This window comes from Pinus tabuliformis, chromosome 7 (assembly GCF_031772625.1).
Source record: "Pinus tabuliformis cultivar Carrire ecotype Pingquan chromosome 7, CPIR1, whole genome shotgun sequence".
Taxonomy (NCBI): domain Eukaryota; kingdom Viridiplantae; phylum Streptophyta; class Pinopsida; order Pinales; family Pinaceae; genus Pinus; species Pinus tabuliformis.
The window spans coordinates 1,609,077,288-1,609,101,140 of record NC_142293.1 but is presented as its reverse complement, the minus strand read 5'-3'; the positions used below and the strand labels follow the sequence as shown (position 1 = coordinate 1,609,101,140).

The window sequence follows — 23,853 nt, the reverse complement described above, 5'->3', positions numbered from 1 at the left end:
TAATAGCTAGATAGCATTTGCAAACAAATTGAGAGATACACCTATATCATTATTCTCTTGGCTTGCAGTGTTTCGACTTCCTGAACCAAGATTGGATCTACTTAAATTTGATCGACTTCTACTTTTGTTATCATATATATGAATACTTCTATCATAAAACTAAGTGTTTGCAAGAGGTTGCATAGATTTCAGGGAGCCCATCTATTAAAATAATAGTAGAATCGGTACGCAATAAAGAGATAATCTTGATAAACAACATCTCACACATTGAAGGTCGAGATAGAAGGAGAGATTAGCGTTTACCTCAAGGGAATGTAAAGATATAATGAATTCATTTCTACCCTTGAATTATTTGTAGGGAACAAATGTTATAGGCCACCTAAATTAGCCTGTAAAAGATTTGGTCCCTTGGTTGAAGAATCCATTTGTGGAGAAGAATGAGCATTAGTGACTTATAATCTAGTTGGGGAAACATCCATTTTTGAAATTTGATAAACTAGAACACTACTTAGTCCATTTCCTTACTTGAAGTTTAATGTGGGAGTCAAGCTTATTTGGAAATGAAGCATATTTCTTGTTGTATATACCTTATGGCGTCCCTAGAGGCCTTGATATCATCTTATCGAACTCACAAATTTCTGTAAATGATGAATTGGGCTGCAAGAAAAGTATTCATGTCTAGAAACGTCAGAATTGGACTGATCTTCGGACTGACCAAAATGTCAAGTTCAGGTAAGCATTATTGTTATAGAAGTTGTAGACTAAGAACAGGAATGACATGGGGAAAAGTAGGAATATGAAAAGAAACAAGAAGACCCCTCATGTCTACCTATGCAAGGTCTCAAACACCATGCCCATCTTTGTAAGTATTTCTTTGACTTTAAATTCGTGTTGTAGCTAAGGAAGTTTAATCTATGCTTGTGCTTTCAATAGTCCTAGAAAATAAAGGGAGAAGTGGGCTTCCACCTTTAAAATAATTATTTTTAAAGAAACAATGCCCTCCTATTGTGGATCTATGAACTTTGCTAAAAATGGATAAGGACTAGGCATGGAAGTTATATGTTCCAGGGTACATGTAGGACTTAGCATGGTTGTTACATCTGCCAGGGTATTGTTCTTGTAGCCAAATGGATTGTGAGCACTATGTGTAATAGATTGAATTCCAATAGTTGATATGTATGGTGTGAAGAACCAAGATGTGCTATATATATTTCATTGATGGAAGACTTTAAGTGTTGTTTTTGTCCTTTTGAAATTTCCAGGAAATATATTAAAAGAAAAACAAAAAAATATTACAATGTACACATTTTACTATGCCTTTTCATTTCTTTATTTATAAAATTTTCCTACCATTTATACTCGTGGGAATTCTATTTAAAGTATTTCACAATGATGGGAAACAATTAATTTATTAAACAAAATTCTAAGAAAGGGTTGAGATGGAATATACTAGATGACGCTTGCAAAGTTTTCAAACAAATGCCAGAATGAGATGTTTGTTCTTGGACTACCATGATTGCAACTTATGTAAGGCATGGACCTGTTGAGGAGGCATTGAGATTGTTTCAATTAGTGAAATATAAAGGCCTCTGTCCTAATCAACTCACGTTTACCATCCTTCTTATGATGTGTACCTAATTAGATTCTGTACAAAATACAACTACCTACACTTTAAGCAGCTGTTGTGATCTCAAATGCCCAAATAACTGCTTTGTAAATGTCCAAAATTGAATAGTGATCACAAATTACAATTATTTGTCTCTTAAGTAGCCATTGTCTTAAATACCCAAATAGCTGCTCTTAATTGTTCAAAAGTGCAGAGTGTTTGCAGTGTCGCTATCAATGAAGGAAGAAGGTGATATTTATCCCCAAAGCATGTGACCAAGCTCTTCGAATCTTCCATAACGTCTAAGAGGGAAAATTAGGTGTTTTCATCACCATTACGGGATGTATTGTGGAGTGGGGATAGATTCCCATCTTCTGCTACTGTTACCAACTATGTGTTGCAATTTCAGTATGTATTTCATGTGGTTTTCTAGATTTAAGCAATATTTGAAATGTCCGTTAAATTTTCCTCTTCAGGTTGATTTTTAATGGAAGATTGAACGTTTATGTAACTCCTCTGGTTGATTTTTAATGGAAGAATGAATTTTTATAAAAATCTAATTTTCTTGTTGCTTAGGACCTCCACCTAGAAATTGAAAATGTTGTTGGTCACATGAGTACAATGATGAGTAATTGTTTTCTTTCCAACTGATTCTACAAATTAGTGTTCAGAGTCCAACAAGTTAAGCACATTTAAATCAGAGTCTAATGAGCACATTAAATCATGAATGGTTGCAAGGTTACCAGATTCTTACTCCACAGTTGCAAGCTTTCTCCCACTTAAGGACCTTTACAGTATCCCAAGTGAAATCAGGATTATCCCAACCCAAATGGCCATATGCAGCTATTTTTTGGAACCTCATATTGCCTCCCCGTTTTAGGTCTAGATTGATAGAAATCATGCTAGGGTGAAAGTCAAAATTTTCCTTGATCAACTGCAGGATTTCAGTATATAGAATCTTTCCAGTACCATATGTGTCAACAAACACAGAGAGTGACTCAGGCACACCAATGGAATATGAAACTTGCATAAGGAAGTAGCGTTTTAGCCCGGTAGCAACAACACTCTTGGAAACTTGTCTAACAATGTAGCCACCACTACAATCCACCTTGGTGGGACCCCTTCCAGAAAAGGCTCCTCCATCATGAGCACCCCAACCACCATATGTATCAATAATAATTTTCCTCCTAGTGAGTCCAGCATCCCCATGGAGTCCTCCAATTACAAAACACCTAGATGGGTTGAAATGGAATATTGTATTTTCATCTAGATATTGAGAAAGAACAACCGGCTTAATGACATGCTCCTTGAGATCAACTAAAATCTGATCATTGATAACAGTTCCATCATGTTGAGTAGACATGTTGTCAGGCCAGGTAGTAACTCCACAAAGCAAAAACTGATTCGTATCTTATTCCACAAGGTAGGTCTTCATTATATACATGAGGGAGAGACTGTTCAGTTCATCTCCTGATGACAATTCATATTTCTAATTTATTTATTTACATAAATTCACCCAATCACAAGGATTAGGTGTCAACATTCCCCCCCTTAATCTGAAGGGATGTTGGTGAGTCCAAGCATCATTCTGAATCGTTCAAGATTTTCTCTTCCAAGCGCTTTGGTGAAGATGTCTGCAGTTTGCTCATTTGTGGAACAATGATGGAGATGGATTGTTTTGGCCTCAGCATGATGTCAAATCAGATGATATTTAGTATTGATGTACTTCGTTCGATCATGGAACTTTGAGTTCTTGGCCAACTTTATTGCAGAGGTATTTTCAATCATGAGTGGAGTTGATTGTACTTGTTTTACTTGCAAATCTTCAAGAATTTTCCTGAGCCACACAATTTCTTTTGTTGCTTCAGTTGCTGCCTCGTATACTGCTTCTATTGTGGAATCTGCTAGAACTGATTGCTTGTGTGATCTCCAGGAGACAGCTCCTGATCCAAGACTCATAGCATATCCTGAAGTAGATACCCTAGTTTCTTTGTCTCCATCGAAGTCTGAATCATCAAAGTCTGAATCATCGAAGTCTGAATCAGAGTATCCAATCAAGCTGAAGTCGTCCACCTGTGTATACTTGATTCCAAAGTCTTGAGTTCCCTTTAAGTACCTTACAACTCTTTTTGCAGCAGACCAATGTCCCTCGCAAGGCTTTTGCATAAACCTGGAGAGGATTCCAACAACAAATGAAGTGTCTGGTCTGGTAGTAGTTAGGTAGTTGAGACTTCCTACAAGTTGTCTATACTTTGTTGCATCCTCAAATTCTTTTCCTTCAATAGATGTGAGCTTTAAGCTTTGTTCCATTGGAGCAGTAAGAGGATTGCACTGTGTCATACCAAACCTGTTCAATAGATTTCCAATGTATTTCTTTTGAGAAAGAAATATGGACTTTGGATGTTGGGTTACTTCAATGCCAAGATAGTAATGAACACAACCCAAATCAGTCATTTCAAAACTTTTCCCCAATTCCTTCTTTATGGATGCAATGTAGCTTTCATTATTCCCTGTTATGAAAAGATCATCTACATATACCACAAGATATACAATTGTTTTTCCAACTTTCTTGACAAATAAAGTTGCATCATCAAGATCATAATGTTTGAAATTGAGTTTCAGAAGATGCTCAGTTAATTTTTCATACCAGGCTCGTGGTGGTTGTTTGAGTCCATACAAGGACTTCACCAGTTTTCATACTTTATGTTCATGTCCTTTCACAGCAAATCCTTTAGGCTGGGAGATCTCCATTCAAGAAAGCAGTTTTTACATCCATTTGATGGACTTTCCAACCGTTCTGAGCTCCTAGTGCAAAGAATGTCCGGATGGTAGCCCATTTTGCTGTGGGGGAAAAAGTCTCCTCATAATCGACCCCTTCCTTCTGTGCAAAACATTTTGCCACAAGCTTAGCTTTGTGCTTGTCAAGTGAGCCATCAGCTTTATACTTGTTCTTGTAGACCCACTTGCATCCAATTGATTTGGTTCCTAATGGGGGATCAACCACCTTCCAAGTGGCATTCTTTACGAGGGCATCATAATCCTTTTGCATTGCTTTTTTCCATTCATCATGAGAAGCAACTTCTTTGAGGGAAGTTGGTTCAAAATCTGTAGACAAATTCAATTCACAATCATAAGAAACATCCATATCAACAGGTAAGTTAGGGTCATCTACATCACCTCCATTTTGCCGGTTTGAATTTCTGGTTCTTGTCTTTCCAGCTTCATCAGGATGAACACTTCCAAGTGTCTTTGTCACCCATTTTGGGCGACCTTTTTTAGATGGTCCAAGCTGTTCCATTGATTGAGTTGGGACTAAATCAAGATTGAGTCTCCCAATTCTATCAATTGCATCACTTAAAGCATCATCCATTGTTGGAGTTTCATCCGAGGGAGAGTGTTCTTGAGAAGAAGATTCCACATGTTTATCTAGTATAGGAATCCCCCCTTCAAGATGTGGAATCTGATTATCACGTTCTTGGAATGATTTTTCTTTTGTGAATCTATCCAAGCGATCAAGTTGCAACTCAACAACATTGTCAGTTTTGGATGATTCAAGAAAAATTACATCTCTAGATACAACAAACTTTTTATTTACTTCATCATAGAGATGATATTCTTTGGAGGTGTTTGAATACCCCAGAAAGATACACCTACGACTTCTAGCACCAAGTTTGTTTCTATGTACCTTTGGTATCAAGGCATAACAGGTGGAACCAAAGACCCTGAGATGCTTTACCGAAGGAACATGTCCATACCACATTTCACATGGAGTGTTGTTTCTTATAGCATTAGATAGACATCTATTCTTTATATATGCAGCACATAAAACAGCATCAGCCCAAAAAATTATCTTTACATTTTTTAAGAAGAGCATGCATCGTACCATATTTAAGATTGTCCTATTCATTCTTTTAGTGACACCATTTTGTTGGGGATTATAAGGAACAATTGTTTGATGTTTGATCCCATGTTGGCGAAGATAGTTTTCAAATTCATTTGATGTGTATTCTTTTCCATTATCAGTGCGAATAGACCCAATATGAGATTGTGCATCATTTTCAATCCATTTGTGAAAATTCTTAAACGTTTGAAAAGCATCAAATTTGTTCTTCAATAAATAAACCCAACACATTCTGGTGTAGTCTGTTATCACTCAGGTTGTCCTTAAGCTCCGGAAAAGGATACGGCCGAGGTAACCACAAACCAACTTTGGACTGCAGGTTCTAGCCAACCTGCAATCAGAGAGGGCTCTCTCTTTATGATTTAGCTTTGTTTGAAAAAGATTTTAGGCTAGGTCTCGAGTTCAGAGGGTTTTTGTTTGTTTTTGGTGGGAAAATTGATTTTTCAGGTAGAGAGGCAGAGCATAGTATAAGGGTTTCGAACCATTGGGCATGGAGTCAAGGAGAAAAACTGCTGGTGCTTTTCCTTAATAACAGTGAGGGAAAATGGAGCGAGATAGCTGAGCATGAAACAATGTTTCAGGTTTAAGGGATGGAAAGAAATTCTAAGTAATGAGAGGCAATTAAGAATCTCTCAATTATGCTTAATAGGGGAAGATAAAAGGGTGTTACCTAGGGGCAGTTAAGAATCCCTAGATAATTGGCAAACATAGGGGAATCGGGGTAAACATGAGCCAAAAGGAATTCATATTCATAACCAATTCAATCAGAAGAAAACATAAAGAAATAGTAGAAATTGAGCATAGAGAGTATTTCAACTAATTCTAGGCTATTCTTTCTTCCTGCTATTTAGATAGTGGTAAACAATAGACAGAGGTAAGATGCACTTATTGCTTCAGGCTGCAGAACAAGAATTCCATCTTCATATCTCCATAAACATTCATTCACAACAGACAGTTTGCTCTCCAAGCTTTCGGCAATCTTTGATTATGAAAAAACTTAGGTATACACAGCGAGTCTCTAGTGAAATTCTCAAATGACCAACCCTTAAAACTATACAGAGGGTGGTATATATAGGGCAAAAACTCTCTGCAGAGTTTCTTTATTACATCTTGACCTAATTAGGTCATAAAGAAAAATTACTACTTAACCTAATTCTATCTAGAAATAAACGTAAAAAATATCTCAGGCTGCGCTGAGGGCCGCCGTATCAAAACTGAATAAATGATGTTGTCCTTGGTGGCTTGCTGCAGTGTTTTCTGAAATAAATGTGTATGGGCTTCTGCATCTCCGCTGTCTGTATGCATTTAAAGCTTTAACTGTGATTTGAGGGCAAGGATGGGCTTACGCCTCCTGATTTGACTTTCTGGGGGGCCTCATCAATGTTCAGGTGCTTCGAGCCCCTAAAAAATCTTGACTGATACTCTTTGGCTCTTCTTCTTCCTCTGATACTCTTTGGCAATAAATTGATGTTGTTCTGACGTGCCGTGGGTCTTATTCACAAATTAATGGCCGTTGTTCGGCCTCTGTTTCCTTCAAAATTGTTATCTGCTCATTCCGGCAAGCTTCGCGAAGAAAAATGGGTCTTTTGGCGCCTTTCGGGCTTGCTGGGGGCCGCAGTATGAAAAGATTCCCTGAAGATTCCCCATTCAAGCCCAAAAAATCTAGTGATGAGCGATAATCGCTCATCAAAAACTGCCTCAGAATCTAGTGAAGTGCGATTTTTTGCCCTTCGCGCCAAAAAAGTGCTAATGATGTCAGCATGATGTGACGTTGTACGGTGGGTGACGTGGCATGACACGTGGCAAGGGGCCACGCAGGCAGATGACTCGACATGTGACTGGGCAGAGGGGGGTGCCGTAAGCGGTGACTGTGCAGGGGGTGACGGTAAGTGGTTTTGTGGCGCACCACCTTTGGGGGGGGGAGCGGTTTTCTCAGAGGGAGCTCCACCACAGCTCAGGAGCTGACGCGTGGCGGGAGGTACGGCAGGAATACCGCCCATCTCTTGGACGCTAAAGCTCAGGCGGTTCGGAGATGGGGCAGCCCGCCCACCGTTGATCTGTGGGGCGGGCGATCCAACGATTGGCGGTCGGTGTGAGGTGATGGCGGGATAAAGGACGGGGAATATGCGAAGAATATACCTTTTTTAATATGCGCGCGGGTGGGTTATGACTTAGGGAAAGTGGGTTTGGGGTTTTAAAATGGGTGCGATTAATATTTATAGTTGGGACATAGGGTAAGGGGTAAAATATGGGTTAAATGCGCGCGGGTTTAGGATTTTATGTACAAAACTTTGGTTAGGGGGTGAAATAGGGGGTTTTGAGGGTTTTAGGGCTAGGGAATAGGTTGTTAGCATGACCAGGTGCCATCTAACCCCTGTTATGACACGGATGGGCTAAAAATAGCCCCAGATGGACTATATTTTCCCCGGACTTTGAAAAATATGGCTATATTGCCAGTGAGGGGATATTTACATAGGGGAGTTATATATACATAGTTTTAGTAAGGGAAGGGAATAATTGATAGGGAGTTACATAATACTGTTAGTAGTTAATATGAAGGTGACCAGCAAGTGCTAAGGTCAGGGACCTTAGGCTAAATTTGGGGAAAAGAACCTGTAGAGAAATGAAATCCTTGAGTGAAGCAGATCTTTCACCAAGGCAACTGATATGGAGTATGATGAGACTAAGAGGCTCAAGCAGATCTTGACCTCTTTGGGGAGTTAGTAAGTGACTTTGGGGAATTAGAAGAAGGGGGAGTTAGTGATGTCCAGCTCTGAGCTCTTCTGAATGCAAAACTGCCTGCACTGTAATTTGAAAAGATAAACATTTTGAAACACAAAATTGATCATGAATCACCATTCTGCAACCACAGCTACCTACCCAGCCTACTTCCTAACATTTTTTCTTCTTTTGATTTGGGTGCATTTAGACTTGCAGAACCATATTTACAATTTTTATTTTCTTTTTTCTGATTTCCTATCTAAATCTACACTTATTTCTGCGAGGGCCCAGATTAAACAGTTGGGTCCCTTTGATTCTCTACCTATCTACAAAATCTGCCAAGATTAAAGTGTTTGGACAGATATCATTCTCTATATTCTACAACAGGAAATTGAAACCTAGGGAGACCAAGATTGGACTGTTTGGACCTCCCTCTAAAACTCTCGAAAACTGGAACACAGCAGTGGCCTTTGGACTAGCACATTTCGTGGCTTTTTCTTTGGTCTCTTATGGAAATATGGAACACTGCAACTTGCAAAGTATGACATATTTGGCATGTAAAAATGTCAATCATGAAAAATGATACCCTGTTGCAACAATAGGCTAACATAGTCATCAATAAATGTCATGATATATTTATTTCCATTTGCAGAAGGAACAGGCATTGTACCACATAAATCTGAATGAATGAGTTCAAGTTTCCTATGTGCTCTTGAATTTGAATCATGAAAAGACTGTTTGCTATGCTTTCCTAGAATGCAAGCATCACATTGCTTAAGATTCCTAGGAATTGTAGGCAAACCAACAACACCATTTTTCTTCAACAAGTGGAGACTGTCATAGTTCAAATGTCCAAATCTAGCATTCCATAATAAAATTGATGGAAGTGTACCTTCTTCATGATGATAATTGTATGAGAAATGTTGTGCATGAGCAGAGGTTCCTTGCAGCTTGATAAGCCTTTCTTCTTCTATTCCCCTCATGACAAGTGAGTGGTCAGATGCTTTTCTTACCTCAAGCTTGCCATTAAACATATGAATGGAGTGACCTTGCTGGTGGATGTGGACCAAGGACAAGAAGTTTCTCTTGAGATGTCGGAGATATAGAACATGATCCAGAAGAAAGTCTGGAAGAACAGGCAGTTTAAGCCTGATTGTGCCAAGCCCTGATGGCTTGATTTTTGATTGATCTGCAAAGTATACTACTCCATCAACATTGTCAGTGAAATATTCAAAAAAAACTTTTCTATGAGTCATGTGGCAGGTTGCTCTTGAATCAAGCAACCAATCATTTTTCCAAGAAGCAAGTGAAGCATTAAATAAATCTTCATTTACTCCAATGTTACATTGTGCCACAACATAGTGAGTGGATTCAGGTGCTTTACCTTTGTCTGTATCATCAGTTTTACCTTTCTATTGGTTTATTTTCTACTTAATTTTGTCCCATGGTAGCTTGCATGTAGAGGCATCATGTGATCCATTTTTTTTGCAGCGTATGCATTGAAAATCTGCCTTTCCTCCTTGAGAATGTCTACCCCCCCGCCTCTGAAATGTCTTCCTCTTCCTCTTCATCCACCTCTTCCTCTTGTAGAATCTTGAGCAAGATGCTTTTCTTTATGAGCAAGGCACACAACCTCTTCAAAAGATTCAGGGGCTGTCTTCTTTCCAAAATCTTTCTCTCTTTTAGCAAACTTTTTCACAAGAGAGTTAAAGGTTATATCTTTGAGATTTCCATTTGCTTGCAATGACTCAAGATAATTGGAGTAAGTAGGATAAAGTGCCTTGAGAAAAGTGATAAGAGGAATATCCAATTCAACCTTATTGGATTTGATATCATTTATTATAGACTTTACTTCAGATGCCAGACCAAGAGGATCATTATTTTGCAGTTCAAGAGTGAAGAGTTTAATCATGAGTTGAACAACTTCAAGTGCAGAATGTGAGTCATAGAGTTCTTTCGGATTTTGTAAGGCTTCAAAGGCAGTTGAATATGATGAAATATGGTGACTCACCTCTTCATTTACAAATGCTACGATTAATGCATAAGCTTTGTTGTTCTTGTTTTCCCAAATGACGAGCTCTTTGTCTGAGGCAGGTTGTACTGGTTCATTGTCTCTGTCTACAACACACACTCCTTTCCACAACTCATTGAAAATGAGGGTGTGTTTTATCATCTGGGACCATTCAGGATATTTCTCCTTGCCAGTGAGAACTATTCCCACCATTGATATGATTGAATGCATACTGTAGCAAAAAAAAATTCTGCTGCAAAATTTTTACTCTTAAAAAAATATACTTCTGATGTGACTGCACATAAAACTCAAATGTCAATTCACATTCATCTGGATAGAATATAATTGAATTTGGAAAAGTGAGCACCAAGAAAGGCTTATCAATGGAATAAGATGACAACCCATGAAGGAACGGATCATATGAATAGAGGAAATAACGCATACACAAAAACTCATACTCACCCTATTCATTTATATGTCAAATACATAAATCTACATAAAGCACAACACTGTATGCGATATCTTTGTCTACATCCTTTCTGACATCGGTGGTAATCTCGGCGGTCGTTCTATGATTTACAAATGAATGTCACAAAAAAATTATGTGAAAATGACAAAAACTACACAAATGCATATTGTGAGCGAGCGAAGGTAGTGGATGGACGAGTTGATGGTGAGAATGGGCAAAGCAAATGAGAACAGCTAGTTTTGTTTGATGACAAGACAGAAAGTAATTCCTTACATTAACCCCACTCCCTGGCTAAAGATATCTAGCTAGTTGTTGAAGAAACCTATTGATCTCACGCCACCTAAGTGTTCTTTGTCATTAGCTCTGATTCCAAGAGTATATATACAGGATGAAGTTCCGAGGCTTGCTGCAATGGTAAGGCTGAGCGCTGTTACAAATGAGGTTGCGTGGTATATATACAAGATGAAGAGTCGAGGCAATGGACGGCATGCCGCTAGAACCAATACAATCACGCTCAAACTGCGTATCGCCGCACTGTTGATCTCAACTCATCAGTCCTGCGAGCTTGGCAAGCATCTGAAAATTTTGATAAGGTTCTGAAGGTCGAGGTTATTCCAACAGATAGTAAAGTCTGAGCAGCGTAATAATTCAACGCATGGTTATATGCCAAAATAAACTTCAGACCATCGTTTCTTACAAAACAGGAGCAACGTACAAATCTAGAATACCTGCGTTTCTTACAAAATAGGAGCAACACACAAATAAACTTTTCAACGCAGCATGACAATATTCCACCGAAACTTCTTTAGGCAATATTCCAATGCTGAAATCGTCCCTCTCTCAACATTTTCTGAATTTAGGCAGGAAGAAGAGTAGATAGACTGTGCAGTAGACAGAGAGCACAAAGAGGACAGAGAGCATAGTACATAGTGGACAGAGAGCTCAGTAGGCAAACTCTAGAGGGCCAGAGGACATAGAGCAGTAGGCAGAAGGGAGTTACAACTACTTTGGGAACTTGGCTCTGATAACATGTCAGGCCATGTAGTAACTCCACAAAGCAAAAACTGATTCGTATCTTATTCCACAAGGTAGGTCTTCATTATATACATGAGGGAAAGACTGTTTAGTTCATCTCCCGATGACTGTTCATATTCATGATTTATTTATTTACATAAATACACCCAATCACAAGGAGTAGGTGTCAACAGATGTGAACAGTGTGAGCTCTTAATAGGACCATTGCCCCTCCCTCATTTTTATACTCAACAATAACTTGGGTCTTTCCATCTGGTCTCAACCAAGGGCAGGTTCCATTTTTTCTTACTTCAGTCAACTGTGCTCCTAGCTTTGTTGCCAGCACATGATTGAGAAGCATCAACATCAGGGTCTCATCTGTAGCATACCCAAACATGTGGTCCTTATCTCTTGCACAAATCTCTTTAGGATTCTTAGTAAGATGGCCATGGACACCCTCTGCAATGTCAGGGCTTTTTTGTTCAATGCTCACCAGGACCTTGCAATTATCTGCATGCAAGCTAACATCCATTGACATGAATTGAATTCCTCTACAGGTGTTCCCCTCACTATCTTCTCATAGTCTATATTAGCATTAGTTGTGATTTCTCCAAATATCATAACCATATTTGTCTTCGTGTAGATCTCACATTGAAACTTGCTTTCAGGATCTTGCTCCAATCAAGAATCCAATATGGCTTCAGAAACCTGATCACAAAGCTTGTCCGGGTGTCCCTCATTGACAAAATCAGATGTGAAGAGGAAGTTGTCCATCTAAAAATGCAGGCACATAAAAAGATCAGTAGGCAAGAAAAAATATGACCAAACACTTGACTTAACATGCAAGAATCACCATTTAATATAAACTGTTAAACAACACATAGTTAGCCAGAAAACTAAAAATTGACTGTGGAATGAGAACAACTGGTATTACATAAGTGCAGAAGTGTATATGCAAAATATTTTATGCAATATGTTGATCGCATGGATATCCTTCTTATCACTAGAAAATATTACTAGAGACAATCATTCCTATGGAGAAGTTGTTGCAGACCAAATGGTTGGAGGATACTCTGATTTACAACAATTCTAAATGGGACTTATTGAAAAACATGTTGATTCTTTGGGTAAATTTTTGGCCAAAGCCCAACTAGTCCAGCACCATTTCAACGCATTTTGATTCTTCAGATATTGTCTTTGATAAGGATGCAAGAACAAAAGATGCTCTAATAAAAGGGGTTTTGAATTGGATCCATTTCCTAGGAGATATGAAAATAGGTTTGAACAGGGTTGTAAAGGAATTAAAGGGCTTCAAGAACTTGTACATAGCAGGCAAGGTGAAAGTAGTTAATTGGCATAGATATATGCTGCTAAGCATGTCAGTACCCCTACAAAAGTGTTTATAATAGAGTCATCTAGCTTATAAGATGCTTCCTTTGCAAAAAGAAGGACGGATACAAAGGACCCCTGGGCATAAGTAAGGAAGGTATGTCAGCAATGTTTTTTTCAAACGTGAGAATACAAATATAGAGTATTTTATTTTATTTATAGAAATCACCCCATTTCTGGTGCAACAAGTTGTATACTCCAGAGACATGTTGGTTCAAGGATTCTCAAAGTCCATACAACAATGCACTGAGAATGTATTTGTGGTAAACTCCGACATATTTACAGATTTAGATCTAATTAATGTATAAAAAATAAGATCCAACGTGCTAACCTTTCAAATAAATAGAAACAGCCAAGGAACCCTAAAGAAAAACCTAGCCTCAACAGAAGTAGCTTGAGGGATTTAAAAAAAAGGCAATTAGGGAAAAGTGTAAAAAAATAATTATTTGTGATGTATTGGACAGAGAAGAATTTGTTTAAGCTGGTTGGCAACCATTGAAACCTCATATAAACGTGATGTCCCTAAGAACCTTCCCCAAAGTGAACTCAAATGTTTAAAAATATTAGGTATTCATCTCATTAGTTCATGTCTAGAAAAAGGAAAAAAAGCAAACAAATGAAAAGTTCATTGAAAAGAGATCTTCACTAAAATGGTACCTTAGCTTAAGACATAGATGAATGGTATCCCCTCTTTTCTCCTCCTGTGCATAAGGGCCAACAACTCAACAAGATACTGCACTGATAGAAGTAGAAGATCACTCTCTACTTTTATCGTCATCACTTGTAGCATGAGTTTAATGAATCTGGACGGAATTTGTTGCTACGGGAAACAAGGAAACAATCCCTCTTGTAGCAGAGTGGGCTTTCCTCCAATATTGCCACTCCTCCAACCATTCTTTGCACCTCATTCAGAATCGAACTTGCTCTAGGGATTTTAGGGATTTTAGGCATACACACAGAAGAGAAATAATACACAGACAAAAAAATAACTGAATGGGAAACTGAAACAAATACATAACAAGAACACAACAATAGTGTTGAATGCTAGAGTGTTTTTCTTATTCAGTCTTGATATAGAAAAATCTAAAAACAAAATTACACAACAATAGGACTTGAATTCTGTCGGAGAATGACAGAAAATTTTTGCCTCAATTTCCATGCTTAAAAAACATTAGAGATCAACCCTGATTTCTCTGCATAAAGGTGCCAGAAATCGCTTTGAATCTCTTGCACTATTATGTCGTTAATAACAAAAATCTGCACTTGAAAGAGGCTAGAATTGGCAAATAGTGTCTATTTTTTTTCACGGAAGAGGTCTGCCACATTTTTTCTCACACATGGAAAGATTTATAAGACATATAGTTGGGTACCTGGTTGTCTTGGAGAACTATAAAATGTCTTTAAAGTTTTTTGATAACAGAGAAACCATTTGGATGCTTAGGAGGTTCATTGTACGATCCCCTTAAAAGTCATTCAAAAATAAAGTTAGTCAAGCTTGATGGCTTAAAACTTAAAAGTTGACAGCATTTAGAAATTTCACATTTAGAAATTTCACTTTTCTTTAAGAACTACAACACCTGGATTACTGGTTAAAGATTGGCTCAATCACACTTGTTTTACATCAGGGAAAACAAGAGAATTCATCTGAACTATTGTTGTAAACTTCTTCTATGGAAGTGAGTCACTAGAAGAATTCATTGAGTATTGGTAAGGAACACAAGGCTTATTTTTGACATCTGAATTCTCTTAGCAATGAATATAAAACATTATTTTGTTCTTTCTTCTCGCAGATTTTATACAAATTTGTCTAAAGATGACTTCATCATTGTGTATTTTGACATGAACATTTAATGGTATGCTAAGATAAGATTTTGAAATACTTTGATAAAGATATGAAAAAGGAATTTTTTTCGAAATTATTTACTGAGGAAATGAGAAACAGAATTTTTTTCCAATTTAACAATCTTATTGGCCTCTCTTTGCACTTTTAGGAAAATTGCTAATCTTATTATCATTTTATTATACATTAAAACATAATAAAAATTATTATAGTTTTATAAATGATCTTCCTATCCAGCTATTACATAATGTTGCCATGTATGTTATGTGTTGCAGATTTAGCCTAATTATTATAAACAAAAAACAACGAAAAGCTTAAAAAGTATATATGTATATATAAACCGTAGCATCCGTTTAACCACAATGCCACACAGTTTGCCAAGGAATAAGTTCATTAGTATTCATTTGAGGTCACACATGGAACCGAAGTATCGTTATTTTAGCTCGTCTATGTGTGAGCTTGAAACGAGGCTGGCAGATCACGATGCTGCACCAGTCGTGAGGTAAAACTCTACGTGAAGTGGAGCTGAAACATTAGAAATTGTAGCTGCAGATGAGCTCAACAACCTGAATATATAGAAATTGCAGAACGATATGTAACATTAAAGATTAAATAGGCCCTCTCGACTTGCGCTGTTCCTTAGAGGTCTGCTTAGGTTTGCTTCTACCTTTTGCCACTGATTGCTTCTTGTGAAGTGAAATATTTCAATATTTATTTTATATATGGTTAAACAAAGAATTAAGTATATATCATATAAAATAATTTTAAAAAACAATATGTTATTTTAAAATAAATTAAGTAGTTTTACTATTTTACATTTTAGCATTTTGTTAAGTATATTTTTTTATTAATTTTGTATAAAAATTAGTAAAGATTTATTGGAATTATAAATTTAAGTTGAGTTTAAAGAATTGAATCCATTTATATATTCAATTAATTATATATATGGTTAAACAAAAAATTATGTATATATCATATAAAATAATTTTAAAAAATAACATGTTATATTAAAAAAGATTAAATGGTTTTACTATTCTACATTTTAGCATTTTGTTAAGTATATTTTTTTGTTAATTTTGTATGAAAACTAGCAAAGATTTGTTGAAATTGTAAATTTAAATTGAGTTTAAAAAATTGAATCCATTTATATATTCAAAAACACAATTTCAATTATAAAAACACACACACATATATATATAAACCATAAATTTATGATTAAAATAAATTCATACAAATTTGTTTATTTTGAAGAGTGATATCTTGAATATAAAATAAAAAAATAATTCATGTATAATAAAAACATTTACTCAATTTAATTTTATTATGATTTATAGATAATTTATACATTAAAATTTAATTAAATATATTACAGAAAATTAATTTATATATAATAAAAACATTTGCTCAATTTTATTCTGATTTATAGATAATTAATACATTAAAATATAATAAAAATTGTTATCGTTTTGTAAATGATCTTCCCGTCTAGCTATTATATAGCTGTTTGCCATGTATGTTAACTACCCTCTATATTATGTATTGTAGATTTAACATAGTTATTAAAAAACAAGGAAAAGTTCAAAAAGTGTATACCATGATAAACGAAATATATATATATATAAACCGTAGCAGCCGTTTAACCACAAAGCCACACAGTTTACCGAGGAATATGTCCACAAGTATTGATTTGAGGGCCACTTAAACTCATACATGGAACCGAAGTATGCTTATTTTAGCTCGTCTGTGTTCGAGCTTGAAACGAGGGTGGAAGATCACGATGCTGCCTCATTCACTAAGTAAAAATCTACGTCAGGTGGTGCTGAAACATTACAAGTTGTAGCTGCAGATGAGTTCTTTAAAGGTCTGCTTCGACCATCTGATTGCCCTGAGATGTATTCTTTTGAGGAATAATTTGGTGGAGTAACTTGTCTAAGTTGTTGTTAGAAGATCCTCCTTCCTCGACCGCTCGCTTCGCACTTTCCTTCATTTTTCCAATTCTTCTCCTCATTTTGACTCCTTCCTCTCCTTCTATCAAATTCCTCACCAGCGCTGCCACTTCTTCCCTTTTCACGGTCTGTTTCAAGTGCAGTCCTATGCTCCACTGTTCACGAACAAATTTCGCATTTGTATGTTGCTCGGCATAGAAGGGCCAGCATATCATTGGCACTCCGGCGCTTATGCTTTCCAACGTGGAGTTCCACCCGCTGTGAGTCAGAAACCCTCCCAGAGAAGGGTGGGACAGTACCTTTATCTGAGGTACCCACCCAACCAACAAACCTCTATCCCTTGTTTCTTCAATGAATTCCTTGGGCAATATGGCAGACTCGCCATGAACTATATCTTGTCGGACAACCCACAGAAAGTGTTGGTTGCTGGAAGCCAATCCCCATGCAAATTCCAGGAGTTGTTGATTAGACAAAACTGTAATGCTTCCCAAACAAACGTACATGACAGAGCATGGATTCCGAGAATCCAACCATGTGAGACAGCTATTTTCTTCTTTCCACATACTCAATTCGTCCGAGGATCCATGCTTATCTTTACAATGGAATGACTGAGATAGCAGTAGAGGACCGATGGGATATACACGGAAGTTAAGTCTGAGTGCCTCTAAGACCGGGCCTTCCAGTTCTTCGAATGTGTTAACTATCAATGCAGCTGCTGATAATGTACCTTGGCCTTCAATTATACTATGTTGAACACCCGGATCCGAAACGTCTGTCATTAGGAGGAAGTTGGGGAGGTCCCTCAGCCGCAGCGGGGGCATTCCCGGGATGCAAGTGATTCTCACTTCATCAAGATATTCCTCGGTAAGGCAGCTTTCATCTGTGACACATGAAAACTATTCTATAATAATACAAAAGAAAATCCATAGAATGTTTAAAAATACGTTTGTGTACAGGAAAATAAATTGAAGGATTTTAGCTGCTTGGGATATGGAGATAATTGAGACAATTACATTTTGAATAAAGTAAACGTGAGCAGGTAGTGTAGTGCGTATATTTTCAGTTTCTAAACAACTTGTATGTGAAGTAAATATAATATTCGAAAAGTCAATTTCTATATAAATTGAATGTAATTTACATATGACATGCGTTGCCGTTGCGAATGACTGTTATATTTTTTTATCATTTCAATTCTTACCCATGTGATATAACGATTTTTATTATAATAATTTGACGCTGGAATCTAACGATTAAATCTAAATAATCTATATATGGAAGGAAAAAGAATCTCTTATATACATATATATATATATTCCAAAATATGGTTATTATTATAATAAATTTTAAATTTTTATTTTATATTGTATATGGTTATTTTTATTTAAATGATAGATTTCTTATATAACAATTAATAGTTGATTTAATATATGTTACTCAGATTTATCATATATTTAATAATTTTTGGGGTTAATATTAATCTGTTATTAAATATAATTGATATAAGTTTTAATACACTAATTATTATATAAAAGAGGGAAACTGTCATATATCAATTATATTTAGTAAATTATGTGATTGTGCTAGTAAATACAATTATCAATAATTAGAACTTGTCAATGGAGTGTGGGGTTTAAGTTTTCGCTATGCAAAATGACATAATTCAGGTTGAAGTCTTGAAGGGCCTTAGGCCCTCCCCTCATTTCATTGCACTACCCATATTGCCATTCCTCCTATTCATACAAAATGCATGCAGATAAGGTAGATTTTTCTAAGGACCCCCATAGAGGCCAAATCATTTATAGATTTCCACCCCTAACCTTCCAGCACTCGATGGACCTTGGCATGCACTTGAATACCACTAGTTTTTAAAAAATGAAATCATTAGTAGGCTCTCCAAGTGAAGGATAAAGGGTGGAGTAGGAGGTATTTTCTTGAATTTCCACCCCACCTCCTAGAATAATGACCAACTCAACTCCAAAAACATCAATCCCTCCCACAAGCAACAAAACTACCCCTCCCCCTTTCCTTGACTTAGCTTATCAGCGAGTGACTCTTACTTCTCCTCACTCCCCACTATATTCTACTAACTTAGTATCTTGATAGCTACATAGTAGATAACCTTCATCAGACCTTCTCTTTAGTCATTAGTCTTCTAGCCCATCTTCTAGTTTCTTGTGCATCATTCTCACAACAGAAATTGAAAGCAAAGATGGTAAAAACCCTAGGTTCTTGATTCTCTCATCTCCACTTGTTGATGATCCACGAAGACAAAAGAGGAAGTGCGTCAAAAGAAAGAATGAGGATACTTCCCTAGTTCTACACAAGGATTTGCAATGGATTGAGATTCTCAGTATGGAAAATGAGTTGGCATTCTGCTAGCAAAAGTGTGTCCATGGTTTTTCTATAGGTGGATAGAGAAAAAAAAATGGATATGCCCCAAAATGCTTGATATTAGATACGGGTTGGATGGGGTATCTCACAAAGACAAAAGAGGATGCATAAAGGTGCTTTAATTAAAAATGGTTTGCGAGATATTGGGTACTCTATTTAAAACCCCGGACAATAGATTTTGATGTGAAATCGAAAAAAATAAAATAAATAAATTGATGCCCATCTAGGTTCAACTTCTAGGGCTTCCCCTAATATTTTAGTTTGAGGAAATATTCATGGAAATTTTGAATACACTAGGTTTTTTTTACGTAGCAGTAACTCACAAATCCTAAGCTAGAGGAGGAAATGACATCCTATCTATTGCTCAAAGTAGGGCTCAGTTAGAAATTAATGCTAAAAAATTGAAGTACAATATTTGGGCTCTTAGGGAATATATCCCTACAAAAGTTCCTAAATGAAGTTCCTCCCCTTCAATTACAAGGGACTAACCAACCCCTCATAAACGTTCGCTATGAAATGACTAATGGAACTCCATTCCCTCACATCCTACTCTTATAGGAGTATATGGTTGAAGGAATAAGGTCATTTCATCTCTCTAATAAATTCTCTAGTATTGGTTTCTTCTTGCTTTGGATGTAATTGGGAGATTTGGGGTTAATGTCTCTAGATGAGACAATAGATGGGTTCGTTTAATTTTGACCTAGTCCTTCAAATCATGACTTTCCATGATAATTCTCTCTAGAGAAATGGAAAAAATTCTTCCTTTCCATAAATGTGTCTGGTTCCTTTACAAATCATGAGTTTATTGGTCAAACATTCCTACACTCCCTTATATGGACTATGGAATTGTTATCATGGAAGGGGACCTAAATTTCACATTAGGAGTTCTTGATGTCTAGGGAAGCTCTACAATAATTGACCTGTATATGAACTTGTTTATCTATTTGATTGAGAAAATGAGATTTTGTGACATCCTTTCAACCAAGATTTCACCCACATGGTCAAAAAATAGGAAAAAATCTTATTGAATTGCCAAAATGTTGGATCATTTCATCATTTAAAGGCCCTCCATAACTCTAGCACCAGGTTTCGTCGAAGATCCATGGTTGGTGGGATTTCGATTGCTATCACATTCTCTTAAATTTAGATCTCTTCCCCTCTAAGCATATAATTCTATTCAAACATAATCCTTCTTGGCTTGAAAACCCAACTTTTATTGAATCACTAAAATCCAACTAGATCCCCTTTTACCTTGAGTCCCAATCACCCCCTCCCAACAATAAAATCCCACCAAATCCTATAACTGTCAAACTAATTGATGATTCAGTGGGCAAGGGAAAAAAGGAAGAAGAAACACACAATAAACACCTAGCTAAAATTGAAGCTAAATTGAAAAATACATGAGAAAAATATCCAAGAGACGACCACAATGGGCCAAAAGGAAGAGATAAAGGGATTGGAGGATTAAAGAGAAATTGCTCCGAGAAAAGGAAAACTAATGAAGGTTGAAGAGTAGAACCATTTGGCTACATGTAGAGGATGACAACACCATGTAATTTCACAATATTTCAAAGCAAAGGATATCTATTTACACTAATTGGGAGATCAAAAAGCTAGATTGGTTCCCTTGCAACCTCCTTCAAAGATATCGAAAGAAGGATGCAATTATTTTAGGGACATTTTTCTACTCCTCAGAGAGCCACCATACAGGAAGTACTAAATGTGATCAACCTTTTCCCCAAATTTATAAACTACGAATGGAACATATCCTTAATGGCTAAGGTCACAAAAGAAGAGCTATAGTTTTACATAGTTTCCAAAGTGGAAAAACCCCATGTCAAATGGATGCCAGATTGAGTTACACCTAGAATGTTACAACTTTATAGTTGATGACCTTATCTCTATAATGGAATGATGAAGGACTTCATGACAAGTTATTTCCCCCTTTAATTCCTCTTTATCCCAAACTCATACTCACCTACATTCTTTTACCTCTTTCATATGATTTCCTTGTCTAACTCTATCTACAATATTATTTTAGTGCTCATTTCCCTATACCTCCAAGACATCTTGTCTAATCACATTTCTCTAAATAAAATTCTATTCTTGTAAAATCATGATATTCATTATTTCATTAGCCTTTCCCAAGAAGGCCTTCGTTTTATAGACACTAAAAAACAAAGAGAGATTCTCTATAAATTTGATCTCTTAAAATATTTTCATCAGGTAACTTATATCTACCTAAAAATCCTCTTAACTCATTTAGGCTTACATGACTTCTTTATAACCTGGGTGATGAACTAAATCAACAAAACCTCTTTCAGCTTGCTAATTAATGGAGGAACCTCTCCATTCTTCCAAATAAAAATAAGCCTTAGGTAGGGCTATCCACTTTCAACCCCTGTCTTCCTCGTTGCAAAAGACTAAGAAAAGAAATCATGGATTCAAAATCACAAGGAGATTTCAAAGGGATTGAAATATGTCAATGTTTCGAACTCTCACCTTTATTATTTGTAGAGAATATTTTGGTTTTCATTGAAGGGAACATATCGCACCTTGAGTCTCTAAAATACATGTTTTGGTTATTCATTAATGCTATAGGAATGAAGATAAACCATGCAAACTTGCAGCGTCGCAGAAAGGGTGAAAGCCTGTGGAGGAAATTTTCTCCAAAAATATTAATCAACTGCGATCTGGATTAAAATATCCACGTTTTACTTTAAAACTTCTAAAATATCTCAAATCGGGATAGAGATGGCTTTTGTAAAATATGAAAAAGAGAGTATGAATTTGGTGCAATAAATTACGCTCAAGGGCATTAAGATTGATGTTGTGTAAATCAGTTACAGAAGATTTCTAAGTTTTTTGGGCTTCATTAACCTGGATCCCCTTCGACATTCTACAAAAACTTAAACAATTTATCAAAAAAATTATTTCGGAAAACATAGAGGAAAAAAAATACCTTTTAAGGTACTTCTGGTTATTTCTTGTACATTTGATTCCTCTATCTGAACATGTGTTGATGCCTTGTTTGAAGGGGCGACTGTCTCTCTGTTAAGTTTAATGAGTGTTACGTCCTTTCTTGAAACTGAAGTGAGCCCCTCTACGGTTGAGTTTGTTCACTCCCAACTGATGGTTGAGAACCTAAACCCTCCATTTCCATATATTATTACAAATCAAATATTTGAGTTTGGCATCTCTGCTAGGGAACCAAAGCTGAAGAAAAAATTGTGGACCAAGTTCTTACTAGTAGAATTTGTAATCGGGTGGCAAAGTGAAAACTGGAGGGTGGTGGAACAAAAGGAATTGTAACTCACAAAAATCATTCCCACTTGTGATGCGATTGGAACCTATTCTTGAATTCTGTAACAGTCAATGAACAAACATTGACACGGTAAAAAACAGTGAATTTCCAGCTATTCTTGAATTCTGTAACAGTCAATGTATTCATGTTCCACCATTAACTCATGTATTATATTCACAAGACTGCAAGACTTAAACAAGTTGGATCACTACCCCTTGGTTGGTTGCAGGATGCACCTGATCGCTTGTGTGTGGGTGCAATTAACAGGAAAGAAGACAACTTATAATTACTACAACAATCAACTAAGATGTTAATATTTGTTGCGTACCTTTGAGAGGAAGATATCCTTTGTCAATGAGCAGAGGGACAGAAAAAAAGGCCGTGAAACCGAACGCACTGGTCGGCCAGAAAGCAACTCTGGGAACATCATATTCGTCTGCAATAATCTGCGTCTTTGATAAAAGTCCATCCGACACAATAAAGGTTACTGGAGGAACGTTGGGAAGATGTCGGAGTTTCTCCATCAACTTCCCTAAATGAATATGAGCATGAATTTCCATGGAATCGAAGAGCTCCGGAAGATTTTGATTTTGACTACACCCGTGTTGGGGCGGCAGCCCGTCTGGCACAGCTTCGAATCTTATTTTCCTATTCATGAAACCTTCATGGTTTATAATTGCCCCAGATTCAGAAAGGCGCCTTTGGACAAATTCGGTAATCACAAAAGTGATATAGAACCCCCGGGCGGACAAAACATTGGCCAAGTTCATGAAAGGCTTTATGTGGCCCTGCAAGGGAATTGGAAATAATAGGGCATGGAGGGGAACTGACTCCGATGCTTCCATGGTGAAGGCGGTGAGAGGGATCTGAACTCTGGAAGGAACTTTGAGATGTGGAGCTATTTATAGAGTTGCAGGCCTGTAAATACATAAAAATATAATTGTTGACACTTCAAATGCGTATCAAATAATTCCTCTTAATCTAACTTGTTCCCTTATGTTCAAAAAAAAAAAAAATTAACCCAGAAAAAACAATTCACACCTATTTATTATTTCATTCATATTATGATATTAATTTAGAAAGTTTCTTGATGTATTATTTTGGGATTTTCGATGACGAATGGATGGAAACTGGGTCAACTGATATACCTAGCAAAAACAATTCACACCGATTTATTATTTCATTCATATTATCATATTAACTTTGAAAGTTTCTTGATGTATTATTTTTGGATTTTCGATGATGAATGGTTGGAAATTGG

The 23,853-nt window shown here is 36.6% G+C and overlaps 1 protein-coding gene and 1 pseudogene across 1 annotated transcript; both read right to left on the bottom strand.

The window, feature by feature from the left end:
• Positions 1-2,345: 2,345 nt before the first annotated feature.
• Positions 2,346-12,496, bottom strand: LOC149254322 (S-adenosylmethionine synthase 1-like; annotated as a pseudogene).
• A 4,093-nt stretch (positions 12,497-16,589) lies between these two features.
• On the bottom strand, positions 16,590-23,453 carry LOC149254321 (linamarin synthase 1-like). Its single transcript, XM_089457020.1, has 2 exons — positions 22,921-23,453; positions 16,590-17,777 (listed from the first exon to the last, which is right to left on the bottom strand). The coding sequence occupies exons 1-2, from the start codon at positions 23,435-23,437 to the stop codon at positions 16,807-16,809; spliced, it is 1,488 nt and encodes a 495-aa protein (XP_089313146.1). The 5' UTR covers positions 23,438-23,453; the 3' UTR covers positions 16,590-16,806.
• Positions 23,454-23,853: the final 400 nt, after the last annotated feature.